Source organism: Corvus kubaryi, unplaced genomic scaffold (assembly GCF_017639235.1).
Source record: "Corvus kubaryi isolate FWS band 111438036 unplaced genomic scaffold, C.kubaryi_AGA036_p1.0 37216, whole genome shotgun sequence".
NCBI classification, from domain to species: domain Eukaryota; kingdom Metazoa; phylum Chordata; class Aves; order Passeriformes; family Corvidae; genus Corvus; species Corvus kubaryi.
Genome location: NW_024581061.1, coordinates 313,400 through 323,336, shown reverse-complemented (window position 1 = coordinate 323,336; position 9,937 = coordinate 313,400). Strand labels below are relative to the sequence as shown.

The window sequence follows — 9,937 nt, the reverse complement described above, 5'->3', positions numbered from 1 at the left end:
AGAACATTCAGATGGCATCTTAGGATGGACTGCTTAAGTGCACAGCTTGGTCACTTCAGCAAAATGAGGACTAAAGAGAATAATCTCACCCCAGAAACACACCAGGACGAGGGAAAATGTTCTCTTAACTGAAGAACAATGTTGGAAGAAAATGGAGTTAATATAGACCAGCTAGAAATAAATAATTTGGGGCTGGAAGTAGAAGTTGGCATCTGACAGTCAAAGAAATGCAGCTGAGCATGGCTGGAGCAGAGCCCTCTACAAACAAGAGGTGTCAGGGATCAGTGTCATTGCCCTGTGCCTGTTCCCCAAGATATCAGTCAGAGCACAACAGTGAGCAGCCCCGGCTGCTGTGCTTGAGAACCTTGTAGAGGTGCTTGGAGGTTTGCTTCTATCTGGTTCTTTCCTATTTGTGTTTTCCTGGTTACCAAAACAGAGACAACAATGCAAATCTACCCTTACTTGTGAATTACAATACTTTCAAATGAAAACCCTTAACTTCTTCCTTGGTCTAATAAAATCTGCTTCCCCCGAACTGTTTTACACCTGAAGCTCAGGGACAGAGGCAGAAGGCGTGCGGCAAGGACCCTCAGCACCAGTAGCTTGGGGGTTTGGCGGGGTGGCAGAGAGGGAAGAAAAAAAGAAGGAAAAATCATTAAAAACAAACAACTCAAAGAAACAAACAAAAAAAAATTCCCAAACCCAGTTCCACTCCCCGCGTTGCGCGAGGCTCTGCCGAGAACATGCATCCGCGGCCCCGGGGAGTGGGGCTACCTCCGAGGTGCTGCTGCCAGCCTCGGGGCGCCTCTCCCCGTCCTTCACGCCCACCCCCGCATGACTCACGCGATGTCTCATTCCCCGCCCACCCCCGGTGAAAACTTCCCCCGGTAACTTTCCCGGGGCCGGTTCCCCGCTCCCCGCTCCCCCCTCCCCGATGGCAGGGGCACACACACCCCCTCATCCCAAGCCCCGCTGGAGTCACTGGCGGCGGGGCGGTGGTGCCGGGGGGGATGTCGTAGTCGCCGCGTCAGCGGGAGCCCGGCGGCGATTGGGGGAGGCCGCCGTGTCCCCGCGGTCACGAATTATAAAGTGCTGCCTCCGCCGCCCGCACACGCTCCGCAGCGGTGCGCCCGGCCCCGGCAGCGGGCTCGGCTCGGCGCCCCCTGAGCCGCCCTCGCTGGAGCTGCCAGCAGCCCCCGGCTGTGCCTGCCTGCCCCGGCGCTTCTGCAGAGGCTGCTCGGTCTCGCTATAAATAATAGGGGCTCTGACGCCGAGGCTTCAGCAAGGAGCAGCATCTTCCTTGGCAACTCCCGGGAGCCCCGAGGGCAGCGTGTGTGTGAGTGAGCTGCTCTGCCCGCGGTCGGGACCGAGGGAGGGCCGGAGCGGCTCTGCAGGGGCTGGTGCCGGCGTCGGGGCGGTTTCTCGGGGCGGCCCGGTGGGAAACCCTTCCCGGGAGTGACCAGGATCCCGTCCGTCCCGCTCCGCGGTGCGTCTCTTCTCCCCCTGTGGTGCCGGCTTTTGCGGGCAGGGAGGGATAAAGTGTTTGGGGACGAACACTTTGACCAGACGGGATCTTCCGGGCGCTTCATCCTCCGGGTCCGCTCCTGTTCCGAACGCAGGTGTGTTGTCTTGCAGCTGCCTAGTGCCTGCTTAGTTTAAGCTCCCGGTTACCTGGCAAGGGCAATCACCCCGGCTCCAAAAAACGTGAGTTTAGCGGAGTTGGTTTGAGCCCTTTCACGCCGCCTTTTTCTGCTCCGAGCCTGGGGGAGGCAGTGCCGGGGGTGGGAGCGGGAGGAGGCGGCTGCCGGCTGACCTCTCCTTCTTGCAGCCCCATGGCGTTGCTCCTGAGACTCGGCTGCTCGCTGCTGGCCCTCAGCACCTGCCTGCTCCCGAGGGCGCGGGCCGACTGCGGCCGCGACTGCGCCGCCTGCGCCTACCGCCTGGGACCCCGCGCCGGCATCCACCCCCTGGTAAGCGGCACCGCGGCCAGGGCCGCCTCAGCGCCCCGGAATCCCCGCGGCCGGGCCGCCCCCGCTAACTGTGACGGGAGGAAAGGGGAGCGGGGAAAAGCAGAGAAATAAGAAAAACAGATAGTGGGGGAAGTGACCGGGATCGCTTGGAAGACCTTTTTCTGAAGGGGGGAGAGAGGTAGCAGCGGGCTTCGGGGAGCTGAGGAGAAGGCGAGGCGGGAGCGGGGGGCGCCCATACAAACCCAGAGCGCCCCGAGGAGCCCCCTCAGCCCGTCTGTCCGTCCGTCCCGCTGCCCGACGGAGAGCGGCGGCTTTCGGGGACGGGGACAAGCGACACCGCGCGCCGAGCAGCCCCGCGGGGGGCAAGGAAAAGGCCGAACGAAAACGTAAAAAAGAAGGGAAGTCCGACTGGAGAGGGCATCTCTGCAGGGGAAGGAGGGGTCGCTGCCGGCCCTTCCAGCACTGGCAGGACGGGGGGAAGCCGAGCAGAACAGGAGGGAGGGTTCCGACCCTCGGCCGCTGGCTCCATGGTAAGACGAGCTCTCTCCGAGCAGGATAGCTCTCAAGCTGAAAAGATCTACCTGAAATCTCACTAAAAAAAAAGTGAGTTTGAAGCCTGAGTAGCATTACCTTCACTGCTTCTCCTCTCTGCACGTGCTGCACGGCGTTAGGAATATGCCTGTGAAAGACGTTGGCTTCTAAGACAAATCATGCTAAGTCCAGAATGAGGGGGACTGGGGGGTGGGGGTTATCTGTAATTTTTATTATGTTGAAATTATTTAAAAGAATAATCACAGAAGCAACTCAACTTGAAATTTAAAGATCGGGGTCAGTGAAAGTCTGGGGCCCCTCAGCCCTCCCTGAAGAAGGTGGGAACTCTGGCTGCCAAGTACTTTGCCAGTGGCATCAGTTGTTCCTGACCTCAAAAACAGGCACATTGAGGCATGATGTGTCTTGGCACATCTAAATGATCTGAAAAGTTTTGTCCCTATCATGTCACTCACTGGTTACTTGGGAGCATGCAAAAGGAAGGACTTGGCTCTCTATCCTTACACAGAATTAGAAACCATTGAGTACTCCTACTTATTCCAGAAGCTCAAGAACTCTTAACCATAGCAGGCACAGAAGAGCAATATTCTTTGGACAGCTGGCAGAATAGTTCTCTCTACTTTTTTTTTTTTCCTTGCATTAGCTTTCAATCAAACTTTAGCTTGAATATCAACTAGGATAAAAAAAGTGGTAGTTTGCCATTATGGAGAGAGGGATATGTGCTTTTTGGAGTATATGTTCTGCATGTCTGTATTGATCGTCTCTCTTGCACACCTTCAGTAATCATTAAAGAAAGAATCAAAGTCCTGTTCTGTAACAATGTTTATTAGCTAAATAGGTGAAGAACCAATGTAGCATACCTTGTATTTGTTAAACATGTATGAACAATTCTTGGAAACTATTGTTTCTACATATTAGTGTCTAGTAACATGATAACTGAATTTATCGCCTTGTATTTGTAAGATACGAGACTTTTCACTTTGTACCTGGTCGTTCACACCTATGGAGTATGTTCATCTGACAACAGGAGGTTATTAAAACTAACTGAGAAAGGTAGAGACCTATTCTTGCTTTGATTTACAGCAATTCCAGAGTCAGACTGAAGCTGAAATCTTATTCTCTTTACAGCATGACTATAATATATAGTAATAAGCATGTTAAATTATTGTGTTACAAAATACATCTCTGCCTCTAATTTTCTTGTGATCATGAAAAAAAATAATATTTAAATTTTTCAGACTAAAGTGAGGCTCAAGAGACAGGTAATGAAGTGGACAACGAGCTAGAACACATCAGCTATAGTCAGAATGAGTGTTTCTCTTATTGAAAATATTGATGATTTTTACTTATTGTGGTATGAAAACCATGGACAAGAAGAAAAAATACTGGATTACCTTTTTTTTTACAACTGAAGGGAATGGCTCCACAAGAAGTAAATTCTCCTGACACAAGAGAGATAATAGTAGCTAATATCTATGTTATTATCATCACAATACAGGTTATCAGTATGCATAAGGTACTGAAAGCTTTTTTTATGTCTTTGCCTGAAATTTTTTCAGTACATTCAGAAACAACACAGCTTAGGATTTTTCCTTCCCTTTGATGGTCGCTGCTTTCCAGCTAGCAAAAATGGAACTTTGATCCTGCCCTAAGAGAGCCTGTTCTTCTACATTCTATTGGTACAGGTTGGAGTGATCTGTTCCATGAAGAGAAACTAATGGCAACACGCAGCCTTTGAAGCTATGCAGTGCATTGAAACACTGAACAGTACAGTACAGCTGGCTTCTTTGCAGTGACCATGCTGTGCAACTTCTTTTCTAAAATTTTTGAATGATACTTCTAATTATGAAGATTGAATACACTTCTACACCTGCATTCTGAAGCAAGCCACAATTGGTTTTTAGCTTTCCAGTAGTAAATAAAATAAAAAAAAATCATAACTCACATAAGTGTATGGGGGATACAGGAACTGTACTTGTGGCTTCATTTGAAACAGAATCATAGGGGCAGCCTTGACATAGAGGACCCACAATTCATATTATCTGGTAGTCTCTTTCCTAGAGTGAAGACTAGCTTGTCCTTCAGAGAGGGATATGAAGAACTTCAAAACAGGCAGGTACCAAATCAGCTGTTCACAAAGAGCAGTTCTTCCAAGCCACTCACAAAGAGAGGCTCACTCTTGCTCTTTTATGAACAAGTAAACCTAAGATGAGGTGGTAGTGAAGTGATTGTTACTATCAAATCATTCTCAGTAAACCACATCCATTTTTCAGGCATGTACACTAGAATGTGAAGGAAAACTGCCTTCTGCCAAAGCCTGGGAGACCTGCAAGGAGCTCTTGCAACTGACAAAGCTGGATCTTTCTGAGGATGGCAACATTTCTCCAGGAGACAAGAAAGAGCTGGATGAGAACCATTTGCTTGCGAAGAAGTATGGAGGCTTCATGAAAAGATATGGGGGGTTCATGAAGAAAATGGATGAGCTCTATCGGGCAGAACCAGAGGATGAAGCTAATGGAGGAGAAATCCTGGCTAAGAGGTACGGAGGGTTTATGAAGAAAGACTCGGATGATGATGCCCTTGCCAACTCCTCTGATCTGCTGAAGGAGCTTCTAGGAACAGGGGATAACCCTGAAGCGGCGCACTATCGAGAGATAAATGAAAATGACGGCGATGTCAGCAAAAGATATGGAGGCTTCATGAGAAGCATAAAGCGCAGCCCTGAATTGGAAGATGAGGCCAAAGAGCTGCAAAAGAGATACGGTGGCTTCATGAGAAGAGTGGGCAGACCAGAGTGGTGGCTGGATTACCAGAAACGATATGGTGGGTTTCTTAAGCGCTTTGCCGACTCCATTCTCCCTTCAGAAGAAGATGGGGAAACTTATTCCAAAGAAGTCCCAGAGATGGAAAAGAGATATGGTGGTTTTATGAGATTTTAATACCTTTCCCTTTATCCCTTTTGTCCTAAATGAGAAAGACTGCCTTATTTGTCATAACTTATTGTAATGTGTTGCTTGTACTGTACAGTTTTTTACTGTCCTTGGTTAATGATGCAAACTGCGATTTGTTGTTTCAGGTTCTGTGTTCTTTCGAGTCAAATAACTAATTTCTGGTTTACTCAAGTTTCAGTCTGTATTGTAGTTTCCATGCTAGAACTATTTTGATTACTGTATTCGTTTTCTTTAAAGAGGTACTACATCTACAGTAGAGTTGCTTAACTGTACATACAATAAATTCTTCATCCTAACAGCAAAAATCCTGAAGTGCTATTTTTTCTCTGTCGTTTAATCGAATATCATCTCAATTTTTCTTTAAGCCACTAGAGCAATGCCAAACTTTTTTCTGTAATTACAGAATTTGCAATGTATGCACAATAGCTGAAATATATTTTTGTCTTTAGTTTTCTCAGTTTCTTAGAACACCAGAATAATAAATAATTTTAATCAGTTAACATAATAAATATTTAAAACCTAAATTTATAATTCATAGTGTTCAACAATCAACATAAAAAAGGAAAAATCACAAGTGTGTTTGACTTTAAGCACTAAAATAATTTCTCCAGTGCACAACACAGTGGTATGTTTGATTAGTTACATCTTTTATATACATCCAATATAGGATTGTACACTTGGCCTTAAAATAACAAACACTAATTAAAAAAGTGTTAAGACAGTTTGTACAAAATAAACATGACCCAAAACTGCATAAAAATAAACGTGACCCAAAACTGCATAAAAATACCAGATTTTGCAGGGCACCTGACAAATGGTTTTTCATGGAATTGCTTTGTGTTTGATTCCTCAGCTGCTATAAATCACTTTGGCACAACTAAAATACAGGAAACTGCTGGTTGGACTTCTCTGTTTCAAACAAAGGCAGTATAAGTAAATCTGAGAACAAACAGAGAAGCCAACACTAGCACTGTAGATCCTTTGGCATTTACATAGGTGGCACTTACATCAACGGCCAGATCCCATCCCAGTGTAGAATTCCTTCCATAATTCTGACTGTACCTCTGTATTCCTAGTCTGTGAGCACTTTTCCCCCACCTACTACTAGTAGTTACTGGTCACTTCCCACCTAAATTAACATGATGAAAATTGCCTTGACCACGGCACTGCCTAAAACTGTCCCTGACTGCATTCAGTAGCTGTATTTCAGTTTTGCACAGTACTACCTATTCACAAAAGGGCAAATTAATGATCTGACTTCTTTAATTTCAAGGCAATGGGATTGTCTAGGTACTTGTGACTTGTAAAAATTAAGATCTATATCAAAATGCACTTGAAAGTCTCATCACATAAAATTAGTTATGATGATTTTAGGCTTGGCCCTTAGAGGATCATATAGGTGGTCTGAAGTGGTCAAAATCCTGCTGAAGGCTTGCTAAAGTGTAAGGCATTCCTTTTCCTTCAATAAAAAACAGGGCATCTATTTTCCTTTTCCTGCTGTACAGAATTGATAATACGAAATTTTAAAATCCAGAAAATACAGGTGCCTATAGAAGCTCCATGGCCTCTTCAGGATTCAGTTGTGTTCCCTATCACCTTTCTACAGAGTTCTTAAAGATGCCACCAGCCACAGGAAAAGTCTTCCCATTCTTTCCTTCGTTGCACCTGCCTGTAGTGGCTGGAGAACCACACACCACCTGAGTGGTTTCATCCACAAGAACCTTGGGTTGTGCACACTGAGCCTGTTCTGGAGCACAAACCCATGCATGGCATGCAGGCATCAGCAACAGGTTTGCTTTAAACGTACAGTCCAGGAAGAACTAAAATGACATCTTTAATCTTGCACTTCAACAGTTATTCACTTCTTTTCCCAAAAAATATTCTTACCTGTAATTTAGCCAAAGAGGGACACTTGCCAGCCTCCAGGCTAAAACAAGCATTGTGTGTACTTGATGATGCAAACAGTTTACCAGTTGTTTTTACCCATCCTTCACAGTTAACAAAAACTTGGTAATTTAACAAGGAATAAAACCCCCACATCTTGAGAGATCTAGTATGTATATTGAAGAATAAAGTGTTTTGATCAACTAAACCTTTAAATGTATATCAATATGACACCTTTGACACCATCTTTGTTACCTTTTGAGCCCTAAAATCAAGAGCCAAGCAAGGTTAGGTGACAAAATGCAGTTACCATTTTAATGAAGGTCCCTCCAGGTGCACAACATGCCGAAAATGCACTGAAGATGCACACATGATATAGGGCACATACAGTTTTATAAGTTGCATATAAATTAGCATAATTGACAAGAATCCCCAATTAGAAACACAGGTGATGAAGTAATTCCCCCTCTTGGTTCGACCCCTTCTGAAGCCCCACTTCCTTGCTAGTTGTTTACAGCAAAGTGTCTTGGGAAGGTGTCTTGACCTTGATTCCCATAAGAAGTGAGAGTTGAACAAGCCTTCAGGAATGTTTGTCTAATGGGAAAAGAACTGAAGTTAGGAAACTGTATAACTATATAATAACAGTCTACAGAGCTATGAATATATATGAAGAATATATAAAAGCAAAAATCATTTTGGCATCATCTTCCATGGCATACTCCTGGAAAAGCTGGCAGCCCACATCTTGGACATGTGCACCCTTTGCTGGGTTAAGAACTGGCTGGATGGCCAGGCCCAGAGAGTGGTGGTGAGCAGTGCTGCATCCAGTTGGCAGCCAGTCACTAGTGGTGTCCGCCAGGGATCAGTGCTGGGGCCAGTCCTGTTTAGTATCTTCACTGATGGGCTGGATGAGGGGATTGAGTCCACCATTAGCAAATTCATAGACAACACCAAGTTGGGTGTGAGTATTGATCTGTTGGAGGGTAGGAAGGCTCTGCAGAGGGATCTGGACAGGCTGGATAGATGGCAGAATCCAATGATAGAGGTTTAACAAGACCAAGTGGCAGGTCCTGCACTTCGGCTACAACAACACCCTGCAGTGCTACGGTCTGGGAACAGAGTCACTGGACAGCAGCCTGGCGGAAAAGGACCTGGAGGCTCTGGTTGACAGCTGCTGAACATGAGCCAGTGTGTGCCCAGGTGGCCAAGGCAGTCAAAGGCATCCTGGCCTGTATCAGGAATAGTGTGGCCAGCAGGACCAGGGAAGTCATTCTTCCCCTGTGCTTGGCACTGGTGAGGCCACACCTTGAGTACTGTGTCCAGTTCTGAGCCTTTCAATTCAAGCAGGACATTGAGGTGCTGGATTGTGTCCAAAGGACTGAAATGAAGCTGATGAAGGGTCCAGAGTACAAGTCTGATGTACATCTGAGGGAGCTGGGGTTGTTTAGCCTGAAAAAAATGGAGTCTCAGGGAAAACTTTATTGCTTTCTACAATTCAGGAGGTTGTAGCCAGGTGGGGTTCAGCCTCTTCTCCCAGGCAACCAGCAATAGGACGCGAGAATATAGTCTTAAGCTGCACCAGGGGAGGTTTAGGTTGGATGTTAGGAAGAATTTCTTCAGAGAAAAGGTAATTAGAGATTAGAATGGGCTGCCCAGGGAGGTGGGGAGTCACCATCCCTGGAGGCGTGTAAGGAAACACTGGACGTGGCACTCAGTGCCATGGTCTCGTTGAACATGGTGGTGTTGGGTCATAGGTTGGACTCAATGATCTCAGAGGTCTTTTCCAATCTAATTGATTCTGTAATTCTGTGAATTCATATAGAAAAACAAAAGTACTTGGTACAAACATCTAATTGGGATATATGCAAGCAACCCAAAACTGGACTAAGGCCATCCAAAGTGGAATAAGTCTCTTCCAAGGCTGAACAGGCAATGTACATGGAAGGGCGATGTGTCTTTGATTCTCAAGATGAAATAGTAAAGCCCAATAGTCCCCATTCCTTCCATTATAATTGAAAATATCTCCAAACACTGTTTTGCTTTAATAATTACAATTTAAAAGATGTGAAATTAGAGTAAGATTCTAATTTCTTCTGTTCACGCGGCATTTCTTATTTTATGACTTTCAGTTATGCCATCATTCAGGCACTCTTTAATGCTAAAGTGTTCTAACATTTCCAGTAATTAACATTTCTGATTAAATCAGCTCAAAATGTGCCAGTGAATCAATCAAAGTTTCCTGAATCACAAATCAAAAATAAGGTTAAAGATAGGATCTACTGGGCTGGGAGATGAAAAAAGGCATCTCTGTCTCAGTCCAAGTTCTGAAAGGCTCCACTAATTTTCCCCTTGCAATACATTCCTAAACTATCACTTCATCAGAAGATTATTGAAATTGCTGTATTGCTTTAAATAAATTAAAGCAGAAAGGAGGAAAGCCTGATGTCTAGAAAGAAAATTAATTGCAAGAGTATTCTGAAGAAAGAAATGTCATTCTGAGACCAAAAACAGAACTCTACATTTCCCTTTCCTGGCTTTTATCATTGTTCCAGAATAGCACCATTGGTCTGAATACTGAGTAAG

The 9,937-nt window shown here is 45.4% G+C and overlaps 1 protein-coding gene across 3 annotated transcripts; it reads left to right on the top strand.

Annotated features, from left to right (window-relative positions):
* The first annotated feature begins 1,097 nt into the window (after positions 1–1,097).
* PENK (proenkephalin) lies at positions 1,098–5,775 on the top strand. Of its 3 annotated transcripts, none has more exons than XM_042022567.1 (3): positions 1,098–1,336; positions 1,829–1,970; positions 4,793–5,775. In XM_042022567.1, exons 2-3 carry the CDS (start codon positions 1,833–1,835, stop codon positions 5,456–5,458), a joined length of 804 nt encoding a protein of 267 aa, XP_041878501.1. In that variant the 5' UTR covers positions 1,098–1,336; positions 1,829–1,832; the 3' UTR covers positions 5,459–5,775. The 3 variants fall into 3 exon arrangements, with proteins under 3 accessions (XP_041878501.1, XP_041878502.1, XP_041878503.1); XM_042022568.1 differs by lacking the exon at positions 1,098–1,336 and adding an exon at positions 1,378–1,486; XM_042022569.1 differs by lacking the exon at positions 1,098–1,336 and adding an exon at positions 1,530–1,619.
* Positions 5,776–9,937: the final 4,162 nt, after the last annotated feature.

Coding starts and splice junctions, on each gene's coding strand:
- PENK (XM_042022567.1), top strand. CDS start 1,833: ATGGCGTTGCTCCTGAGACTCGGCTGCTCGCTGCTGGCCCTCAGCACC. Junction 1,971..4,792: donor GCGCCGGCATCCACCCCCTG/GTAAGCGGCACC, acceptor TCCATTTTTCAG/GCATGTACACTAGAATGTGA.